Source organism: Epinephelus fuscoguttatus, linkage group LG9 (genome assembly GCF_011397635.1).
Source record: "Epinephelus fuscoguttatus linkage group LG9, E.fuscoguttatus.final_Chr_v1".
NCBI lineage: Eukaryota > Metazoa > Chordata > Actinopteri > Perciformes > Serranidae > Epinephelus > Epinephelus fuscoguttatus.
Window position 1 is genome coordinate 6,358,476 of NC_064760.1, and position 24,715 is coordinate 6,383,190.

The 24,715-nt window shown below is 41.3% G+C and overlaps 1 protein-coding gene across 3 annotated transcripts in view; it reads left to right on the forward strand.

Moving 5' to 3' along the window:
* Positions 1-24,715, forward strand: part of LOC125894874 (complexin-1-like) — a 200,810-nt gene that overhangs the window by 74,016 nt on the left and 102,079 nt on the right. For 2 of the 3 annotated variants that reach the window (XM_049586527.1, XM_049586528.1), the window contains exons 3-4: positions 3,498-3,673; positions 17,148-21,827. In XM_049586527.1, the coding sequence (XP_049442484.1) occupies positions 3,498-3,673; positions 17,148-17,342 (371 nt within the window). In that variant the 3' untranslated portion in view covers positions 17,343-21,827. Of the gene's footprint in view, positions 1-3,497; positions 3,674-17,147; positions 21,828-24,715 lie in introns of those variants that run through there. The other variant, XR_007450120.1, reaches the window with a different exon arrangement.

The following is a 24,715-nucleotide window of genomic DNA, read 5'->3' on the forward strand; positions in this document are numbered from 1 at the left end:
CACACCTGGTGCCGCCCATGATCCCATCTTGCCGGGTGTCCCGTTTATACAGACATTGTTTGAGTGCTGTAATACCTCTGTTCCTGGCCCGGATGTGAGACAACTCCTTCCCCACGTTCAGGGATTGCACCTTTTATACAGAGCTGTAAGGTGGCATAATGGTGCGATATTCCCGCCTTAAACAGGTTGTGTAAATGTGCCGTCTGTTAGACCAAGCTGGGATGGTGTTTGGTCATGATACTATATGGAAAGTTTTTTGTTTGTTTTCCGATGTCAAGAATGAACTTTGATGTTCAAGATATTTGATGACTTTATACATTCAGTGGTTGAGATTGAGATTTGTGAGAAGTAGTATTACACATATTCTACTGATTGGTTAGACAGTAAATTCAGTGGCTGCATTTCATTTAGACTGGATGAACTCGTAACTCCAGACTAATGACCCCTTCATGTATCTGTATGTTTCTTATATTCTACACGTTACACTGACATGAAAAAGCCTCGAGATAATGAGCATTATGCGTGCTTAACATGCCAACATGTCGTGTGCTCAGCGCTCACAGGATTTAATGGAAAAATAGGAAACATCAACATTTCTGTTCATTAATTAACAGTCACCCAGCTCCGTATGACTAAGGACCGGGGCTTGTCCTGGTCTGTCAACACAGCAAGTTCCAACTGCAGCCAAGAACCTCAAGGTCATTGCTGTCTCATCAATTTCACGACTGAAGCAGATGGCTGTGTCTTTGAGTGGTTCCTGCGGAGAGCCTGCGAGGCTCAGCATAGCAGACCGGGGCGCTAATAGTGGCAGGAAGTGTGCTGGACCTGGGGAGAGAGCGAGAGAGAGATGGAGAGCCAGGCGTATTTCAGATCTGCCCGGAGTAATCCAGAAGGCCCAGTTCTCATTAAAATCAACTTCCTTTCCTGCGAGGTGGAAGTGAGCAGAGAGTGGTGGGTTCAGGGTTTGTCGGGCCACTGTTAGAGCGCTGGCTTCTTTCCAGCCACTGAGCTGGAAAGAAGAGTTAATTCCTCTGGAGTGAGAACACACAGCCAGAACGTCATGTAAAGGTAATGTTCAAAAGCACAGTGGGGGCAGCTCAACACGCAGGATGACACTGAAGATTAATCTGTGCAACTTCCTGATTTGAACTACGGCCTTTCCAGTTATGAAGATTTAAAGGATAATAACAGGACTTGTTTAAAGGCTTTACCGGTGTTAAACTGACGATGTTCTCACTGCTCAGGGTGTAACGAGAACGTGTTCTGGTAACAGCTCTGCCATGTAACAGTTAAAGCAAAATGGAGCAATGCAGTTAAGATCTATTGTTTAACAAAGATACGAGCACACCTGGGTGTTTCTGTTTGTCCATGTCTGATTGACATTTCCTATTATCATTTACAAAAGAATGCCTTATAATACTTTAACTATTTAAATAAAGCATCAAGGTCACAACAGAGGTAATAAGAGAGTGTGTTTCAAAGGACTGTTTTCCGAAGACGTGAATCTTTTCCTGAGTGTGTGACAGAACTGACAAAACAAAATGTTTACTGTGAAGGACGATCCATCTCTCTCTGTAGATGTTGTTGTTTTCACGTTGTACAAGAGTGAATGGCAGCAAATGGCTTCATCTGGGTGCTGACAGCTCCAACAGTGTCAACGCTGCGCATGCACCAGCAGAGGTTTTCATTTAGTTTTGAACGCTTACTCATTTTGAAATTCTCTCTGTCTACCTCATCTGCACATGGTTGATGGTTCATGTTATGGATTGACTGTGGTTGTGGCAGAGTATGTGCGGATAAAGCAGAGTCATGAATCACTTGCGACCCACAGCAAAGGTCGGATCCCTGGTGTTAACATTCTGTTCCTTTGACTGCTGACTTTTTGTGTCAGCTTCTTTGTGTCCAGCCCGTTGTCAAGGGGCATGACAAAGCGTCTGTATTTGATGACATGGGAATGACAATGGGTCAGTATTTCTGTGCCACCTGGAATATGAGAGCCGTTTAATCAGGCGCATAACAGGCACATTAACTCTGGAGATGTGTTGCTCAATATTAGGAGAATAAGAAAAAAATATTGTATTGTACACTTTCTGTAAATCACCCTTTGAACTGGTACATAACCCCTACAGGCTTGTACCTAAACCGCAGATCTGTTTAGGATTTCTAACATGGACAATACTTTTAATGTAGACGGGAGTGTGGATTGTAACAGCTGCGTCATCTCACTGTATCTCCTCTTCACTGGCAATGTAAAGGAAGATTTGCATTTCACTGATCATCCGCAGAACCCGTGGTGCACCCACAATTTCAGACGAAAGAACAAACAGGCTAGATTGCTTAGAGTCTGTCACAATCCAAGAGACATTCAAAAATAGCAGGTTTATGCACTGAGTCTTTGTAGAGCACAAGTGACGATTGTCTCTCAAGCAATCAACTGACTGCAGTGTCTCCAGTGTTTAATATCAGATCAGTGTGCTAGGTACCTCAACAGAGGGATAGAATGGTTCTATTGGTACCATCAAAAGCAACAGTTCTCTTGTTTAAAGAACTGAACCGAACTGAACCAGGCTGCTTGGTGGAAAATGAGGCTAATGAAGCGTGTTATTTCATGCCCAGAGCACACACCAGATGCTCTACACAAACATAAGAAGAAGTCAAGATACAGTATGATGTCAGCGTCTGAGACAGCTTTGCCAGTGCCTGCGGGCATTTTCATAAACCAGTCTTCATCTAGTAGCAAAAATTACTTTTTTGCATCTTTCTAGACTCTTTGACCATCCTCGACAAAACCCTATTTACATGAATTCTGACCCAGAGCAAGTAAGAGTCAGTGCATTGGTAGGAAATATCAGAGTCACTAGCATTAGAAGTAATCGAGTAAGCAGCACAGAAGTCAGGATATAATATCATGTATATTTTTGCTTGATCTCTTGTTCAGCATATCTAACAAGTACAAAGAGGAGATGTGATCAGTGGCAGACTGAGCCCCAGTGTCTGTTTATCATGGTCCTTTGAACAGCACTTGAAGCCTTTGTTCTCAGGTCTTGACCAACAGTCTGAGTGGACGCTTTGCATGCGGATGTAAATTCCTGTTGGAGATAGCAAAGGCCAAAGCGAGCGGCACAGAAGCAATCAAGAGAATTGCTAATAATTTATCGCAGTGTCTTTTATCTCGGGCTCTTGTTCGTGGCGCTCACCTCTTGTTCCAGCTATTGTCACACTTGACACAAAGACACTCTTGTCTTTGGTTCAGTAGAGGGCAGATTGTGCTGCTCTTGCACTGGCCTGAAAGAGGATTGAAACACAAAGCAATGTCTATTGAATTATCCAAATCTTAGATGTGCCACTGTGCACAGCAAATGCTTTGCAACAGCAGATTGCTGGGATCTATTATGTGCAATTACTGTCAATTGCCAGTGTCGCTGGTTAAAAGATTTCTGCTTGACATTTGTTTTATTTCTCACTCTGCTCTCTCTTTCTGTCTCCGCTGACAACAGGGGCCACCAAAGACATGGGCAAGATGCTTGGTGGGGAGGAGGAGAAGGATCCCGATGCTGCGAAAAAAGAGGAAGAAAGACAAGAGGCGCTGAGGCAACAGGAGGAGGAGAGGAAGGCCAAATATGCAAAAATGGAGGCAGAGAGAGAAAACATCCGACAGGGCATCAGAGATAAGGTAAAAATACTGCATTGCATTCTTTGTTTCATGTTATTGATTCATGTTTAATCTGTTTCCTGTTATATTTTTTAGATTCTCTCTTCATGTGTCGTCTGGTTTTACTTCCTGTCTGTGTGTTTTCCCACCTGTTTTCTGTCACACCTGTCTCGTTAGTCCTTCCCTGTTCCCAAAGTCTTCCCTACACACCTGTTCTGTATTAGTCTTGTGTTCCCCACCACACCCTTGCTGTTAGCCAATCCCAGTTTCCCTCCTTTTGTCTGTGTCCTCCTACTCCAGCTGTGTCCCGTTCTTTTGATTAGCTTTCTGTGTAAATATACACCTGTGTGTTTCCTTTTGTTCCTGTCAGTTCATCTTTGTTAATCCCAGTCCTCATGGTGTCATTTCCTGCTGGTCTGTTATGTTCAGTTTTGGAGGTCATCCCTGTGTTTATCGTGCTTCCCCAGTTAGTTTCAGTTTAGTTTTAGGCCTCCTTTCTTTTGGAGTTTGTGTTTTGTTGCCTGCCTTTTTCAGGGCTTTTTTTTAAGCCAGCATTAAAGCTCACTTTTTGTTTAACATTCAAGCTCCTGCTCTGCATTTGGGTCCATCCTGAATTGATTCCTGATATACATGCCATACAACTACACTACAAGAATTCTTGGCAATATTCATTCATGAAAAACATGTTAAGGACTGGCGAGAACCCGAAGGAACCCAAGTAGCAGGAGACAGGTGGAGTAAATATCACAACAATTTATTACAAAAACAGCAGCAAAAAACACAAAAACGGCTGCACAGAGAAGTGAGCTGCCTGGTGGTGGCAGGAGTCGAGAGCTCTGTAGAACAAAGGTGGCGAGGCACCAAACTGTGAATGACAGAGACAAAAAACACGAGTCAGTGGAGCTGGTCAAAAAGAGAAGCAGGCAAAATACTCATGAGGCAAAGAAACTCAAGTAAGCGTAGCGCTACCTAACGAGACGGAATTATCTGGCACCAAAGTGAAGTCAGAGCCAGCTTTATAGTGAGGTAGACGAGATGAAATGGAAACCAGGTGTGCCTCACTGCCCGTGGTAGAAAAGCAGGTCAGCCCCACCTCCGCCACACACCAGCCCTGCAGGTCATGGAAAGACAGGAGAACAAAAAAAAGAAAACACAACACAGGAGAAGCCACAAAACATGTATCAAAAAACTCAACCCATAACAAAATAAAACTCACAACATACAAGTTAGTAATTTACACAGTATACAAGCATTCATGAAATGAGATGGACCAACTCTGCAAAGAGATGCAGCAAAGTATCGGGAGCATCACGCTGCGTCATAGTCCTACATATTGATCCTTTTTTCCTTTATTACATTAACAGCACTTGGAACAAATTATTTCTTGTAGATATTTCTATTAGCCATCGGCAATCTATAACACCTCCCTGAGGGTAATAGTCCTGTTTGCTTTACTCATTGAGATTTCTTCATACATGCATGTCTTTGTGGCTTCCCTCTAATTCTGGAGGCCAAGTTCATCCCTCTCTGCAGCTTGTTTCTCTTCTCGATGTTCAGATTGCCACATAATCATGTTAAATTTAGGACGCTAGAAATAGTATTTGTTGTTGTCAGTGAAGATTCTCAGTCATCCAGGTCATGGTAATCGTAAGTGAGTATCGTAGGAAACTGGACTTGCTTGAGTTTCTTGAAGACGTTTCGCCTCTCATCCAAGAAGCTTCTTCAGTTTTCTCTATTTGTTGTTTCAACTATAAACCTAATTTCTAGGAGACAGGCTTGCTGAAAAACTCTCTCCGACGAAACTGTCAATCCAACCAGTATACCCACTTCAAGCAGTGATTGGCAGAATTAGAACTTGTCTCTCAAGCTCTTCTTTCATTCTTCACACACATACGTCCATCACTCTCCATGTTAAAACAGAGTGTAACACCACAAATGCATTTAAGGAGAAGCATTCTGAAAGTGTGCACCATTATCTCCATTTGTATGATTGATTGTGCCTGGCCTCCCTCTCTTTAATGGTAGGCTTTTTGCTCCACCGTTGAGTTTGACTTTTCAAGAAACAATTTTTGCATCCAAACATCACAGTGTGACATTTTGTACAAACTGCTATATTAGTTTGAAGCATGCTGAACCATTAATGTTGCCTGGATTACCTTATCAACATTTTGCAGATACGTTTGTATTAAACTTTTCTGCAAAACATCCATTTTTGATATTTCTCTCTACAATATCCAGCTGTAACTGATTGAAGGATCAGTCAGTCCAAATTACAAGACATGTTTTTGCACAAAGGTTGAGTTTTTACCTCTGAGATTTTTGCCAGCACCGCAGTGCAATGGCAAGGGATTACATTTCAATTTCATTTCAAAGACAGCAACATGCCTATCCAGAGAGGGAATCAGAATTGCCTACGAGGTTTGGGGTCGTTACTAAAAAAAAAAAAAAGTAAAGAAGAAAACAAGGGTCAGGAGAATCAAGATGCAGCACGCTGCAGTGTAACCACCTCAACATAAATCGAAATCAATATAGAAAAGAGGTTGGCCTTCCTAACACCACCAAGTACAAATGTTAATTGCCTCAGAATAATATATAAAGTATATTAAGGCCTAAATAAAACCTTTTACGAACTTACCCGAGATGCTCACTCACCAAACTACGGCTTTATTGAAGACTAGTCCATCTTATTCTGTGTTTCCGTCAGACCACCTGTTCCTCTTCCTCAGAGTCGGCACAGACTGCACAGGCTGAGGAGCATTTCCACAGTCACGGTGGATGTTGCCGTTGTCAGCATGTTTGATTTATTTTTTTCTATCCACCCATTAAACAGATCATTAAAGAACGCATTTAATGCAAATTAATTAATGACGTAATTGGTTGATGAAATGTGATAAGTGAACTGTAATGTCATTACTGAATTTAGAACAGTTACGCATTACATCACAGCATAACTGAGAAATTTAACGTGATTACAACCCTGCCTACCACATACTGAACTATACGTACTGCACACTGCCTACTTAATGAATGATTAAGTGTGCCATTACCAGCAGAGTGGTCACACCGAAGTCTACTCACATATAACCAACACGTTTTCATTCCAAGCCGTCACATGTGGCCATTTTGTCAGTGGGCTTTGACGTCAACATATTACATGCTACGTACTTTCCTGCGTGTGTTGTCGATGTTCTGGGATGCTGCTATCGACAACAGAACATTGACAAAAGCACGTGGTTAGGTGTAGGCAACTAAAGCACATGGCAACCAATGCCAGGACAGCAACAAAAGACCATAGTTAGGTTTTTTGGCAACACAAGCACATGGTTAGATTTGACAAAAAACATCATGGTTTGGCTCTACATTCATACGGGAAGTGAACAGCTGGCTCACAGGTGTAAGTCCGCGGTTTGTTGGACCCATCCACCACCACTCGCTCCCACCCTACAGGGACTCTCAAGCTGCTTATATTACATTGTTACTGGCAGTGTTTGAAACTGACGCCACCCTTAGTACCGCAGCAACAGATGCCGTCTGGCTGTGTTATGAACTGACGCCACCTGTCCGCGTATCGTACTGCCACCACAGATGCCATCAAGGCGAGTAGCAGCGTATTATAACATTGCAAAAGGTTCTGTCTGGCCACATTACAAACTGATGCTGTCCAGTGGCATGGCTGGGAAAGGTGGCTTTTGGCATTGGTTTCTGCCACCAAAATCACAGAGAAAGCGACGGTGTGAGACGACTTTGGAACGAGAATGGGTTGGTATAACGTGACTGATGGCCGATCTGATCTGGCCAGTGACTTACACATCTCAGAAAATGTAGCTGCAAATTTGCAAACACTTTATTGAGATAAACTTGGCACACATGGTGATCCAAATAGTTACTTTCTTGCCTTTTAAAACAAAATAAAAACGTAAAAATGTGACATTAACAGCTTTCAGCCTGGCCCAAAACCTTCACCCTTGTGCATATGGACAGTCTGAAGAGAGAGTGAATTGTTGGGGAGTTGAGTATGTGCAATGAGCTCAAGTCTCATACTCAGAAATTTAATGTAATGTAATATACATCCAGGCATTTGTCATGTACATTAAATCTACATACTACGCATCAGGGGCGATTGCTCTGAGACAACAAGGGAGGCTGAACTTCGAACGTCGATTGGCTATTCAAACAGGTGACGTGCTTTACGGTCTTAAATCAGTCTCTGCCAATGTGACCAGCTGACTTGCAGGTGACACCATCAGCCATCTTGAGTCGAGCTCAGACTGCCACTTTACGCCGCTGCAACTTGTCTCTGCAACATTCTAAGATGGTTTCATCTCATTGTTAATCATTGATGTGAGCTGGGCTTTGGACCTCCTCCCTAAAAAGCCAAGTCTCCTCTGATTGGTCAGCGTTTCTAGGTCTAATGTAACGGAGTATTGTGGCACTTTATACCAGGAAAAATCACCAATAAACACTTTTTACCCAACAAACATATTCCAGCAGGAATATGATCCGAAATTAGGGAGAAATTAACAACATCAGCAACCAAAATTATGTTTCCCAGGCGTTAGAATGAAGCTACATGTAGTAATGCAGAGGCCCCAGAACAGAGCCATACTGCCAAATATAATACAGCAAAGTTTCCTTTGACTAAAATGTTAATGACTGAAATATATATATGACAGAAAATAAGGCAAAGCATAATAGGTCCCCTGTAAACATGCACTGTTCCTGTCTGTAAACTCTTGACTTTAATATTTGATATTCAACATGGATAAAGTTTTCATTTATCCACCTTTACTTAAGACCTGAGTGAATCATAAGTCTCAAATGTTTCTGTCTGACTTTACGACATAAAAAAGCACAGGTGTGATTGGTTGATGGATATCTGCTCTGTATCTCCTCCTGCTGCCTTGTTTGTTCTCTGCTCTCCTTTGACGCCACTCTGTTTTGTTCTCTTGCAATCTGTCTGAGTCGGTCTCTCTCTCCCTCTCAGACTTGTTCCACAGTAACAAAGGCCTGCGACAGTTGAAGGGAAGACAGTCACGCTTAGTCAGCCCCTCTCCATTTGCTGTAATCAAACACTTTCCCGAGATATGCTGTCATATCGTTCGGTCTCCCTCCAAAACTAAACTAAAGAATCACTGGGCATCAGCTCTACATTCCAAAGATAGTTTTACACGGAGACGCAGGGAAAAGTTTTAAACTTGAACTCAATGCTCTCAAAGACTGTTCAAGTGAACTATTCAATGAAATATGAGTAATGTCAAGATGGATGTTTGACCGCGAGTCTTTGATACCATTGATTAACATTTTATTACAGATGAATTAAATAGTAAGCATGAATTTATCAAAGACAAGATAGACTTGACAAAAAGGGGTCAGTAAGACATGAAAAGTCTCTTTGAAGCTTTGAAACCTTAAGTCATCACCAAGGAATCCTGTATGTGTTCAGTGAACTTCAAACAACACACCTGTGTTCACGACCCTGACCAGACTGCAACGGCTGAAAGCAAACTAAATATATGAGACAGAAGAATGATCTAATCAAATATCTTTTTTCTGAATTAAACATACAGTGAAGCAACCCAAACTTCTACCCATTAAGTTTATATGAAAGTGCTTTTACATTGGCTGTTTAGATTTGGATAGATCATACGTGATGTTCCTCACTCATGTTAAGTATGATGTTAAATTCGGTTTGTGGTGCATTCACTATGCGTAGCAGTGGTGGCTGCTGGTCTTTCACACAGGGGAAGCTCACTTTAAGTTTACATCATAAAATTTGTCATATTGTAGTGAGGTAGTAACTTATAAAAGGAACATTTAAAGGGAAATTTCGGTTTATTTCAACCTGTCTCCTATCGTCCTAAATTTGTTTCAAGTGACCAGTGACATAAAAATAATAGTTAGCATGTTAGCCGTTAGCCTAGATACAGCCGGGGCGCATAGTAGCGTCAGACCTGTTAAAACGTAAGTGAACGGGCAACCTTCAAGTGCAAAGTTAGTCCACTAAACAAGCTTTTTTTCCCACAAAGACCGCCTCATATCGTTAGGATAAATGTCAGAGAACATATAGAAAACGACATGTAAACGTGTTGTCTTACCTTACCGGTGTGCTGCCATGTTTGTTTACCATTTAGCTCTGCTTTCCAAAGCGCGGCCGAAATATCACGAGAACAAGCAGCGATCTCATACCGTGCCTGAACAAGCAGCAACAGCTGGAAGGCAGAACTGGACAGTAGCCTGAAAAGTTCATTCATTTATTTTATGAAAGATTTATAGAATAATGGCTGACTTTTTGCCAGACTTCGACTTTGTGGGGGAGGAATTTGATTTTGCAGAGTTTGATGGCCGCCCTTATTTATTTGAGCTAGAATACACTGACGAAGAGCTTCGTGAAATTGAAGAACGGAGGAGGAGAGAGAGAGAGAGGCGCAACAGGTAGAGGACGAGAGAGGAGGAATGGCTGCTGCAAGGCTTTAGCTCTGGAGATTGGTGGTGTACCTGTGAATGCTGTGCCCCAGTGCCCACAGAAGAGGAATGCCTCTGTTGCAAGGAATGGGACCGGTTGCAGCCTTATTTTCAAGGTCTGGATGTGACCGAGGACGAGACACCTCCACCTGGAGTAGTATCCAGCTGGGCTTTATCTAGAGCTGGCGAGATATATTTCAGCCGCGCTTTGGAAAGCAGAGCTAGATGGTAAACAAACATGGCATCACACCGGTAAGGTAAGACAACATGTTTACATGTCGTTTTCTATATGTTCTCTGACATTTATCCTAACGATATGAGGCGGTCTTTGTGGAAAAAAAGCTTGTTTAGTGGACTAACTTTGCACTTGAAGGTTGCCCGTTCACTTACGTTTTTCACTTACAGGTCTGACGCTACTAATGCGCCCCTACATGCTAACTATTATTTCTATGTCACTTGAAACAAATTTAGGACGATAGGAGACGGGTTGAAATAAACCGAAATTTCCCTTTAATTGAAGCCATTTTTCAACCACACTCATGCCATAGAACCACAGCAACACACACCTCAAAGATTTTCAGATGGGTTTAAACACCTGAGCTGTAAATTCAATAGTGCATATTTGACCATTTCTTCTATGAAATTTTAGGGGCCAATCAGCCTGTAGTGAAGTCCAGTGGTTAAGTCAAAATGACAGCGAATGGCATGTTTGCATTCTGCAGCAGGTGACCCGTCCCTGCCGAGCGCCATGTTTCCGTCCTCATAGTGTGATAGTGCTTGCTGTGTGTGCTTTTAAGGAGCTACAAATTAGATTCAGCCACAAAATAAACCTGAAAAGCTGCAAATCAGAACAGAAGTACAGAGAGTTGTTAAACAGAGATGATACACCGTCTCATCTAGTTGCATTGGTGTGAACCAGCAGGTTTTTAAAATGTCACAGAACAGCACATTGCAAGTGGTTGTCTGTTTCAACTCATCTTATCGTGAATCTTTGGTCCGAAATAAAGAAACGGGCACTTAAACAGAGCATTTCAGACAGAGAGTGAATACAGATATTCATGCACAGACAGTATGTGGAAAATAAAGTGTTTTTTGGTCATTAAAGCAGGTAAATATTTTGTAGTAGAAGTCTTCTTTAACTGCTGTATATATTAAAGTATGAACCTGAAAGGCAGGTATAGTCATAGTGTAAATATTCCAAACAAAAAAAGATAAAGGACTTCTCATCACATAAACGCTTTTAACTGGTGTACAGTTATTATAGCCAAAAACATGCAAAGGATGAAGAGGTGAAGATGAAGATTTGACTCAAGCATCATAGCAGGACCTGATCTGGCATTTATTGCTGATGTATTTTTCTTGAGGAAAAAGATTCAGGCTATAAGACCAAGGATCACAAAGCAGCGTCTTATTAGCTGACAGGAGAAGAAGAACTTTAGAGTAGAAAGAGCCCAAAGGGTCTCGCTAGCTGAGGAGAATGAATCCATCAAATTCAGTGCTGAGCAAAATATTAGAGCAGAATTAAAGCAGCTGTCAAACCACCAGCCAGCTGCTTTTATTTGTCAGTGTGCTTTGGCCTTGAGAGTCTTCCATTACAAATATCCATCTATTTATTGTGTTTTCTTTTACAAATGACTCTCAAGGCTTTAGCCCATCACTCACACATTAAAGAATGACTCCCATTTTCCCTTGGAGGCATCTCTTAGAAATATCTCAACAAAAAGATGCTCCTGTCTTGACAGCAGATTTTATTGATGTGGATGCAGACTTCAATAAATGGCAGACAAAATTTGAATAATGGCGTGCAGAAGATTGAAAAGCCTTAGTGTTTGCATACCTTTTTGTTTCCCCTCCACTTTTAAAACACACAGATGCTCATGCTGCCCCCCATGCACATCCTCACAGCGGAAATGGACACTTGTAGTCTTCCTTAAAGATATTTATTGCTCCAGAATCACATTAACGTGCACCAGGGAGCAGAGCAAAAAGGTCATGAAGTCTTCCAGCTCATTTTCTGCATCTCTGCCTCAAGATCAGCCATCACTCAGCTTGTTAACCTTCTGGTGCTCTGCAACCTTTGTCCTTGCAGTCCGGCTGTATTGGTTTTACTCAAACCAAGACCACACGTGCATGAAAGGCAGTGAAAAGGTAAAGGTAGTGGTTTACACAGATCCAGAACTATTACATTAAATCAGAAGCTAACAAGGTACTTGTTTCAAATAATCTTGACAGCATTGAAGACGGGAAATGTTAAATTATTGCAGCAGAGGCTTAAAACTGTCGTACACTTATCGTACACTAATCATAAGCATGTGAACAAATAGGCATCAATTTAAAAAAAACATGTATTGAAATGATTTTGACACGTCTACAAATCTACCCACATCAATTTTTTTTTAAGAGCAACGTGACATTAGCCTGGTAAGACCATCCTGATGACATGAGCTTAACATTCAGTTTTGGTCTCTGTATGAGTCGGAGGTCAATGCTTCCCCTAACCCTTTCAGTGGGCGGGGGTACTCGCCTTGACAGACAAACATCTTCAGCCAATCTTTGCCACAAAACACTAGATGATATCATCTTTATCACCAACGGAGCCAGGTGATAAATCAAGCTTTTGCCAAATCCAGTTGAACGAATGGACGAAAATGTCTTTCCTTTGAGAAACTCCATGAGTGCAAACTCTCTTCTTGTTCAATTGTTGCTATTCAACATATTCCTACAGAACAGTTCATATGATATCCTAGGAAAAATGCATGCGCAGTGCTCGACAGTGTGAGTGTATCACTCGCTTTGCGACTAAAAATAGGTGTGTGCGAACTGTAAAAAATATTTAGGGGCATGAGCGCATAAAAAAATCAGCCGAAGCAGCCTATATTTTTTGTCAATAAAAAAATATGATAATCTAACCACAAATGTTGGAGGAACTCAGTTTTCCAAGCCATTGTCGGCACGGTGAATATAAGTCCCACTGTCGGCAGGGTGGAAATAAGTCAAAGTGTGGCGGAGGAGACGGACTAGGTTAAGCGGCGGACCTCCGAGGAAGCCCTCTCCCCTCTCCCCGCAGTGAGGGACCGTTCTCCAAGCTACTGCTGCTGGGCAGCATGGAAATAAGTCAAAGTGTGGAGGAGACAGACTGGGTTAAGGGACGGACCTCCGGGGGAAGCCTGCTCCGTTCTGCCCGCAGTTAGGGACCGTTCTCCGCGGCCAGGCTGTCGGCTGGGTGGGAATAAGTCAAAGTGTGGCAGAGAAGAGGGACCGGGAAAAGCGGCGGACCTATGGGAAAGCCTGCTCTGTTCTCCCCACAGTTAGGGACCGTTCGCCATGGTACCGCTGCTGGGCAGGGTGGAAATAAGTCCTGCAGAGTTTCAGAGGACCTGGAGAATGTTATAGGATAGTAATAACATTATATAAGATAATCATATTGCAAAGATAATATATATGAGATAATAACATTAAAGACAAAATTAAATTGCAATACTTTTTCAAAACTTGATGATTTTACCTTTCTGTACATTTTGTATACAACTTCATTAAATAATTTTGCTTGTAAATGTCTATTTGCATTATGTTTATTATGGAAAACACATTATTTGATCAATTTACATTGTGCCCCTAAAGTTCTTTGTGCGCTCCTTACTTTTTCAACTTAGGAGCACATGTGCTCCTTGGGAAAAAAGTTAGCGTCAAGCCCTGATGCGCAATGCCGCACTAATGATGGTAAATCTTTAATGGACAGTTACGTAATTCTGATCAGAGATAGAAACAGAATGTTGAGCTCACGTCATCAGGATGGTCTTACCTGGCTAATGTGCAGAGCTATGTTGTATGAAAGGGGATATGAGTCCATAAATCCCGTCAAGTTGACTATGGCATATCTCAAGCACGACTGGCTGAAAAGAGGTCACATAAGAGGAGATGTGTAAAAACAGACATGGACCCGTAACTTGCTATCCTGATCATGTCAGGAAGTTAGACAGTAAAGGCAAAAACACACCGGCAATGAACGCCATGCATCAAAAAATACGCCCATAGTATTTTCAATATACAACCCGACACCTGTGGTGGCAAGACATGCATTGGCGCTCCTGGATGTACTATATCCAGCCTCGCCGCCCCAGGTATTAGATGCATTTTCCCCCCACTTGCTCTCTGCTTGTACATACCAGCTCCCGTACCAGCTCCTTTTCTCAGCTCCTCTGGCAGCTCGACTCCTCTCCTCACCATGGAGGCATGAAGACAACTCTGTAGTTGTTGCTGTCTCATGTGTGAGAGAGAATGGATGACAAAAGACTTGTTGTTGAGGTTGAGAAATATCTCGAGCTAAAAGCCCACAATCCCATCATTGTAAAGACAATGGTCAAAAAAATATTGCCTGGTGAGTCATAGGTCTGGAGATCGGCACTTCAGGTGAGAAATGAAGTGTAATTAGGGGCTGTGCACACATGATTTCAAGCTGCAGAGGTAGAAGAGGTACAGATCTTTCTGAAAGTGTAGTAATAACTTTGGTTGTCTCAAGCTTAAGGATAAAACAAAGTACTTATTGTAAGGGTCACAAAATGGTAGAATTATCATGCTTTACGGCACTTTTGGCATTACTGATCATACATCATACAGAGGGCAAAATCGTCACACAAATACAATAATTATCATACATCTGGCAACGTTGATTCTCAAAGTTAGAACTAGTCGTCACAAACAAGAAAGATAATTTTGTTTTTGTTTATATGTTAAACATTTACTGAGAATTACAGAACGATGACTCAGATTGCACAAGAAAGTTCTAATCAAGGCGCTGGTGAAACAGATTTCCCAGCTGCTGTTGTTCTTTCTAATGTCTTAAATTGCAATTTTGTGCTCTTTCTCCCCTAAACACACTCTTGATTTAATTGAAGCCTGTTGGGGCTCCTGGTTTTGTAAGGTAATCATTAGCATTGTCCATTACACTGACTGTGAGCCTCTGCCTGTAATTGGTACATAACATATACTGGAAGGTTAAATTAGACCAAGCAGCAGTTAAAAGCCCTATGTGCACTCCCAAACACACACCAGCACGAACACAAAACTCAGACTTCTCATCAGCTCCTACTCTGCATCTAATTGCAGAAATCGATTGTAGCTGCTGTTCATGCAGGACTCAAAAAGCTACAGTGCACTGCGCTTAAACTTAATGAGGAAGCAGCCTGAAGCTAATTCATGCAAATGAAGAAATATGAATTACTTTGCGAGAGTACCAATGATTTTCAGCCAATTTACCTCAAATGCATGAAATGATCATGTCACGCCTCATGCATCTCTATTTTTAGAGTAAAAAGTGCCACATTTTGAAGTTAGTGGCTGTACGCACAGCAGTGAGTGAGCGCTAGGCTTCCTGTCTACTGCTGAAATGAAGGGAAAAGTTGTTCCAAACTTTATTCTAAACATAGACATCATATCGTGCTCAGAGTACAAGGATATCACTTCTTTTTTCCAAGGTCTCTCACTGAACTGAGCAAAGTTGTTTCTACAGTACAGTTTGCAGGTTTGAGGATAGAGGAGGGGGCTGAGCCAGAAGGTGAGGATTTCGGTTTACTGGTCCATCTACATCCCAACCCTCACCTATGGTCATGAACTTTGGGTAGTGACCGAAAGAATGAGATCATGGATACAAGCGGACGAGATGAGTTTCCTCCATGGGGTGTCTGGGCTCAGCCTTAGAGATAGGGTGAGGAGCACAGACATCCGGAGGGAGCTCGGAGTAGAGCAGCTGTTCCTTCACGTCGAAAGGGGTCAATTGAGGTGGTTCGGGCATCTGATCAGGATCCTCCTGGGCGCCTCTTGTTAGAGGTGTTCCAGACCTGTCCCACTGGTAGGAGGCCCCGGGGCAGATCCAGAACACACTGGAGGGAATACATATCTCATCTGGCCTAGGAACACCTTGGGGTCCTCCAGGAGGAGAGAGATAGGATAGGCCTTAATCATGTGATATAAATCTTAGCAAGAAAGCAAATAAGCATCTTCCCTAAAATTTCAAATCACTCCTTTAAGGGTTTGTTTAAAGCCCAGTACAGACCAATAATTTGCAACATGATGAAACCGTTTTATAATGTTGCAGAGATAAGTTACAGTGGTGTAACTGAGGTTGACTCAAGCCGGCTGATGGTGTCACCTGCAACCCAGCTGGTGAAATCGCCAGCAACTGGTTTTATGGTGCGTTCGTTTTGTACTCAGAGGTTGGAAGTCAGAAGTTGGAAGTGGGAATGACGTCACCTGTGAGTTAACAACAGTTTTTGCATTCTAGCTGACAGCAGTGGACAAGCTGGAAAAAAACATGGACGCCGGTAGGAAAGCCTTTGTTGCCCTTGCACTTTCGGAGTACAGACAGCTTCAAAACCATCATGCACTCCAACTGATGAACGCCGCAGATGAGGCTGACCTAATGTGAATTGAATTCATAAGTCGGGGTTGATGCAGTTACTCCGAGTTTCCGAGTTGGAAATCCAATCTCAGGGTGCATTCGAGTTTAAACTTCCGACTGGGAACTGGGAATTTCCGACCTCTGAGTACAAAGCGAACACACCATTAGAACGTAAGGTGCATCACCTGTTTCAACAGCCAATCGTCTTGTAGTGAAGTCTGCTGGTCGAGTCAAAATGGCCGGTGCTCCGTTCCCAGCCGCGCCCCCTGTTTCCGTCTTCACGGTGCCTTACGGTATTCAGCCACTAACTAAATCTGAAAAGCAGAGAGTTGTTGCATAGAGATGATACACTGTCTCATGTAGTTGCATTGCTGTGAAACAGCAGAACGTTGCAGAATGGCACATTGCAAGTAGTTGCCTGTTTCAACTCGTCTCATTGTTTATCTTTAGATTGATCTGGGCGTAAAATGCTAACCCTAACTCACAAGCTCAGAAATGTACTAGTTGAGAACATTATCAGAGCTGATCTTCAAAAGAATGCCCAAAAAATTAAGTCTACACCAGTCACCACTACAGAAATAAATCACATCCACATGGGGCTTAACACTGTCTCCTGTTTTTCTCTTTCCTGTGTAGTATGGCATCAAGAAGAAGGAGGAGAAAGAGGCCGAGGCAGCGGCTGCTATGGAGCAGGCCTCCGAGGGCAGCCTCACCCGTCCAAAGAAGGCGGTTCCCACCGGCTGCGGCGACGAGGAAGAAGAGGAGAGCATCGTGGATACGGTCATGAAATTCATCCCGACCCCGCTCATGGATATGTTCAATAAAAAGTAACAGTGTTTTGGGTGAAATATGATTAACTTCATCTAACCAAGACTACTGCCGTACCGCCCTGCCCTGCCCAAACCTGCAGTCACACTTTTCTCCACCCTCCCACTCCTTCAACACAACTTCTAAGTGTCCTGGAGTTGAGCAACGTGCCATGACTTTGCCCTTGGTTTAAAATATCTGATGGTGATACGTACTTCTTAATCTCTCATACGGAGCATCTTCCTGATATCTATCTCTATTTTCAAAGTATGTAACACCTACACAGATCTTTACTTCAAGGCAAGTCTTATGCCATGTTTTCAAAATGTCAGGCACTTAGAATAAGATCAGATATCACCCATCATCCACCCTTTTTGTTTGTAAATAGCCTCGGGTTATAAAAAAGAGAACTATATATGAGTGAAATATGACATATAACAAGATGACTAAGAGTATAAGCCATATTTTTAACTTTTAAGAAATTATCCAAATCATATCAAAATTTGATTAAACTTTCCTGTTCTGTTCTTGCTAATATTTGATACATACAGTGTATATAAATACTTACATTTTTATTAGTTCTCCGTTGTGAGGATTCACCCCTGTTCACCCTGTCTTTCATGTTCTCATTGGTTTATTGTGAATGTGTAATATGAGCACTGGTACAGTGGAAACAACTCCTGTAAGACCAGAAAGTGAAGGAAATTCACTCGAAATGAGGATTTTCTTTGTTTTGTTTTGTCTGGTTTCCTTTTTTAAAGCATGCAGTAAACTTTTGTGAAGTGAAGTACACACGGAAACCATTTCATTTGTTACGATGAAGCGAAATACATTGATATTTGAGGCAATAACTGGTTTTCCATTTTTATTTGATTGACATCTCGTCCACCATGTGCATTAGGCGACAATTGACTTTGTGTCTGAAATGTTCTTCCATGGGGAAAACTATAAACGTTCTCCATACATGAAGTTTGTCTCAAAGCAGTTAGGTGAAATTCTTACTCTAAATTTACTTGCTCTACATGTTTGTGGTTTGAACATTCAGTTTTAATGTCCTGTGGCAGGTGTCGCTCGCTCTGCTTCTGCAGTAGGACATGTAAATCTTAGACCAGGCTAGTTATTTTTATGTTGACATCTCCATCAAATTTTTTGTAGAAAAAAAGAAACTTCACAAACACAACTATGTTGTGAACACACTATATGTGAACAGACAGTGACAATAGTGCAATATATTGTTCGAAATGAAGTTGTCCTGTGTCCGTTGGTTAAACTGATGGGAGTGAAGTCCCAAATCAGCAATAACAGACAATCTTCATTGTTGTGTGTTTAAATTTACTCCTTAATGTGTTAGTCGACATTAAAGGCACGGATGTGTCTGCATAGTGACAGTAAGGCCTTTGTAGGTCAGACATGTTTCATCAAAAAAGAGAAAAGGGGGGACGGTGGGACGATTTGTTTTGTGTCGTAAAAAATGTTCAGTCACATGATACATAATCATGAGCACATGCAGGATTTGTGTTTGAATTGACAAAACTAAAAGGCAAATCAAACTGCAGGTTTTAAAAGGCAGACTTTAACAATACACCAAGAAAAAGGTCCACACGTGTTTGGATATTTTTGAAAACAGATGACTTTCTTGCACCTTTCTGTGTTTACAAAATTTCTCTGTCCACACTGAAACAACCTCAGTCGCTCGCCAAGTCCATTCCACAAGCTCTCCTACCTTTTTAATCTAATAAACTGGCAAAATATAAAAAAGGAAATTTTATTACACTCTTATTAAACAGAAAAATACAATTATAAACCTTCTAAATTCAAGTTTCTCTTTTTTACTGAATAAACGTTAATTACCTTGTTGACTCGTTGTAAAACACCTTAACACAACAGAAACAATATAAAACACTGTGTTTCTGTTGTTCCAACAATCACCAATTTGGTTTTGATGGAAAATTCTAATTGTTCATGGACTTAGATGTGAAATTATGCTGGCTCTACGGGAACTGCCCATTGGTCCGACAGCCCATTGGTTCGACATCCCATTGTTCCGACCATATTAAACCTATTGTTCCGAAGTCCGTTCCGAAATCATCATGATGCCCTGTGGTTAAGGTCAGGTTAGGTTTAGGCACAAAAACCACTTGGTTAGGGTCAGGAAAAGATCATGGTGTGGGTTAAAATGAAAAAGAAAGTGACAAACACATAAGCCATGAGCCTGCTCCGCCTCAAGCCGGTCACGGCGCGCCATACGCCCACCGCGAGCCGTTCAGCACCGCGGACAGTCGGACTAATGGGATGTCGAACCAATGGGCTGTCGAACCAATGACATGGACCCGGCTCTACATGCTGCAGACCACAAAATTAGCAAAATAAAATGACAAACCCTCCATTTTACACGTCCACACGAATCCAAAGTGATGGAGTTTTGAAAATCTGCACCTTAGAAGGCATTTTCCAAAACCTTAGTGACCTAAAACTCAAAGAAAATTTCCATTTTCAAAAATATCCATATACGTGTAAAGAGGACCTACAAAGCCCAGAGTGAAATCTCCATGACCAATACAACAGAAAATGTTTACCTGCTCTAGAGTCCAGTCTGTCCTGCTGGTAAATGTAATGGCACAAACATAAAGGGGGTCATATGAGGATAAAATGACATTTTTCTCCATATGCCTTGTTTTTTTTTATTTCTCCGTCATTCCACAGTGTCTTGTTAAAACATTCCAGATATTTCAGACATTCCACCAGACTTGTGCTGGTAACACACAAACTTAGATATTTACAGCCGGCCTCAGCCGATGCCTTCGTTAGCCTACAAGTACACCATGGTGAAACTTCAATTTGATGTTGTTATAACCTGAAAATAGACATTAGAATGAATTGAATATACATATAAAGATTAGTGACTTGAACAAGTAGGCTAAAAGTTACATTAGCTGCCATGTACAGAAAAAAAAATCCCACATGAAGTTTACGGGAAAGCATAAATGTGCTTTTAGCAGAAATCAGTTGAATCTTGTGATACAATTTTGTTAGAAAACATTTTTGTGATTCACATGAGCACAGTAGCTTTAGGCGTGATTAAGGTTTCTAAAACCAGCTTTTTCGCCACGTTGCCACTGTTTTTATTGAGCTAGCTGAACATGAAATAAGGCTAATTCCGAACTTGTGCATTCCTGTGGCATTGACGAGGGAAATTTAGCTTTTTTGGCTTTGTGAGCTCTGTAATCATGTTGAACATATATATTAAAAAAACATACAACGGCACAGTGTGGCCTCCTGTAGAGCACATTTATTGAGCTTTCTGTGATTTTATTGTACTTGTAAACTGCCTTTGCTAGCCGTTCATGTGTTAGCAAATTGTTAGCAACTGATTGTTGTTTACAGTTAGCATCCACAACACTCCCATCCATTAACAGAGCAGTTATCCAATCAAACCAAAGAATAGTGCTGGTAGTAGTAGGTTTAGTCAAGAGTTTTCATTCTATTTATTTAGTGCATCGTACTTATTTTGAAATTCTCAGGTATTTTAACTTTGAGTTTTACTAGAGGTTTGAACCATAACTAGCCTTCTCTTAGCATAATTAGCCTTCTCTGCTAAAAATTGAACAATCCCATTGCTAAGGGCCTAGCCAGCCTACTCCAGCTTTTATTTATGAATGACATATCTCTTGTTTGGCCTAAGAATATTCCAGAAAGCTATGATTACTGCCCAGTCAACCCAAGTAGAGGACTTTCCCAGTGACAAAACCTTAGTAAACATTGTCAATGTGTGAAGTTCTTCAGAGCACCAGTCTCCAAACTGGTGCTCTGAAATCACATCACCTCATGCGTCTCATCCACCAGCACCATCATAAATCATTTATCAATATCTTGTATATGCTGATTGATTGCGCTCTAAATGGCTTATTGACCACTGCCCAAACCAACTGCCCAAGTCATGCGTAATCAATATTTAGTCGTCCAGTAGAGTCCGTGTCTGAAATCCATTCCAGTGTTCAGTCGCTCATTTGTGCCGCTCATACAGCCATTAATATGATTAAAAAACTGCCTGAAAAATTTAACACTTTAAAAAAAATACTCCTTTGATGTGACTTGAATGTAACTGTCTGATGTTTCTCTCTCCTTGCATCTGTCTTTCTCTGTTCTGTACGTGTTGAGAAGATGCTTACTCTCGTGCAGTATTTTTCTTTCTTGTTTGTAGCTGGTCTTGTTTCTGTCCTCTGGTGGTTGGTATTTTGAAAAAAAAAATTGCATTCTTTTGTACTGCGAAATCTTCTCACCCTTCTCCCTCCTCTCTCTCTCTATCTCCCTATTTGTTGACGAAATGTATGCATGCTTATGGTGTGCGATGTAGGCAAGGTTGTTGATAATCGTTTCGTGTCTTCTCTGTGTTTCAAAGCTCCACCTGTTAGCCTCACTGCATGCCATTTTACACAGATATTTCAGTCTGTAACTTTCCTGCAAAAATGGAATCACCGCACACTCTGAGAATAAAGTGATTTCATATAATTTTTCATCGTCTTGTGTTTCTACATTCAAACAGTACTGCAGCAGGCCTTTGAGCGCTGCTCCGTTTGTGTAAAATAAAAAATATAATGGAAGCAGTGGTGGTGAAATACGGTGTATTTCTGGTTCGGGAGGCAACATCGTCCCTGACTTGTGAGACTGAGACGTGAGTCATGGATCATATCCCATTGCATGGCATTCGTTAAGGAAGTATATGTGCAAAGACCTTCAATGTATATCACATGTTACTGTTTCTGTCAGTCGACCCTGTTTTCATCTCAACATGGCTGTTTTTTTTTTACGTTTTCTTTTTTCTCAGAAGGAATTTTAACATCTATTCAATAAAAGCGAAAAGGGCTGTAAACCGAATGCACTGTCTTGTTCAAATCGTGATTGGAGGGTTTTAAAAAACACAGACTTGTGATCGTGTCACAGTGAGTACACCGCAGGGACTTCAAAGCGATGCAAATAGCATCTCTCTCACAGCAGTTTGTTTGTCATAAGTGGAACTGTGATGTCTGCAGACCTTTTAAATCAAACAAATCCACTAAAAAGATAATGGAGGAACGCCAAGAGAAGATTAGGGAAGGCATCGACTTCAGAGTTGGGTTTAATACCAGCACAAAAAAGGAGGCCGACATTAAACCAAATTAATTGATTATGATGCTTTGACATTTTCGTGTTTATTGCTTGTCAGAGATTTGTTTTTTTAAATGAGGTTCTTGCACAAGGTTGCTGGTGTCACTTCTCAGCAGTGCAGAGCCTGTCATTTATTTAGCCTCCACTCATACATCAGTACGTTTCACTTTGAAAGGTTAGCTGCCTCGTCAACCTTACTGGCAGTGCGGCTGTGTTTTTACAAAAAGGCACACCTTATATATTTAAACACATTCATTTATTTCGAGGTTCAGTCAGTATATGAATGAGTATTTTCATTTGCCTGATACATCAGACAACTTGGTGGTTGGCTGTCGTGCTCCGATAAGCACATGTGGTTTGCAGAGCAGGGGGGAACAAACTCTTTCTTACTGTCTGTTGGAACAGATGTTGAGTGATTTATGCACCGCTAGTTTCTCAACAGAGATACGCCCAACCCATGTTAGTGTTGGCATGGTACCAGTAGTGGAGGCAAAAAGCAGTAGTGGGTTACAGATTACTAGTTACACTGCTCAAAATATAATAAACAATGTAACTTTTTTAAGTTACTTCATCAAAGTGATCTAACTTATTACATTTAGTTACTTATTGTTTACTTCTCTTACAAATGTTTTAAACTCGGCAAAAAGCCAAAGGTTTGACGTCATGCACTTTGATGTTGACAGCATATGGTGGTAAACTTCACACTGTGCAGTGATGTTCGAACCCCTTTCTGATATCAGAGAGACTACTGTTCGATGATTTCCAGCACTGAAAGGCGTTCTTATGTGACAACATGCCCGCTTGCTTTGAAGTGGATGGCCAGTCGTAGCCATGGCGGTCTAAGGTTGCTCAAAGTGATGCATATTGATTTCATTAGCAGAGGAGAGACGGTGCAAAATCAAACAAGAGAACCAATCAAAAACAGCGCTCAAAGGGAAAACTGTTGGAAAGCCATTTGACATTTGATGGTGTGGCACTCAAATTTGTCCCAAGTGGCTTCGCTTACCTGTGTTGTTCAGAAATATACCAAAAGAAGTCATTCCTGTATGACGAAAGCAACAGGATGAATGTTGTATTCTACATACAATATAAGCTTTTTACCGAAAAGAATATTTTTTGATGTAACCAAGTTGTAATCACCAACATTTTGTTTAGTAACTGTAACTATATTTAATATTTTCATAGTAACTGTAAGAGATTACAATCAAATTTATTTGGATATTAATTTATATAACAAGTTACTCCCAACACTGAATACAATCTCCTCATTTTAATAGTCCACAACGCCAAATAAAGCTATCACCAAGATTTCATGACAGTTTTCTCAGATCCAAGTCAATTACAGAGGAGTCACACTCATTTTGGTAGTCTCGCCACCAGACAATCAGAGATCTCCGCCTTTGGATAGTCTGGGGACACTCCTTTCTAAAGTGTGTTTAACACACCGGAGAAAACGGCCGGCAACAAAGCAACGTCTCTTGCATTTTTGAAAAGGACACGCCCTCCTGGAAATGTGCACTCCCCCTTTTCTCGTCTGCAAGGAAACAAACACACAGAGAGCTTGAAAATGGATGCCGAGAGATTTAACTCTGTTTTATCAAACGTGTGCTCAGTCCACAAGACTGTGGAAATGAAGGACTTACAACGACTTTGTTTAAAACTTTTAACGCAGTCAGACTGCATTTAAGAGCACAAGAGTTCAGCGAGCCACCGAAGGACCGCCCTGCGGATTTACTATTGGTTCTGCAACGTAGGGAGTTTTTTTTAAACTCTGAAATTGTATCCGCTCATCTAAACACAAAATCAGGGAGAAAGACATCAGTCTTTAGTTAAGCAAAGCGTCTAAAGACTGACTTGTGAGTCTATCATTTTGGATGCTAAGAAACATGCTTTAGAGCTTTTTTATAGTTCCACTGTTATCCAAGTAAACACCCAGTTTTTTAACCTTGAGCGCCAACACTTTATGAATTAGTTATATGATATATATGTGATTATAGCTTCTCCAATATAATCAGTAGGCGATTTGTTAAATTTTAACAGGGGAGACAACCTGGTTCATTTCATTCAACCCAGTCCTGAAGTCTGAGTATGTGTCCATTCCTTGATTATTTATATTCCTTTAGTTCATAAGGGTCACTTGATCGAAAGAATTAACAACAATATTTACATCTTGGATTAAGTCCATTGCTAAATATGTATTTTACTTCATGCGACAAATGGACCAAAGTTCCTCCAACATAAACAACATTTTC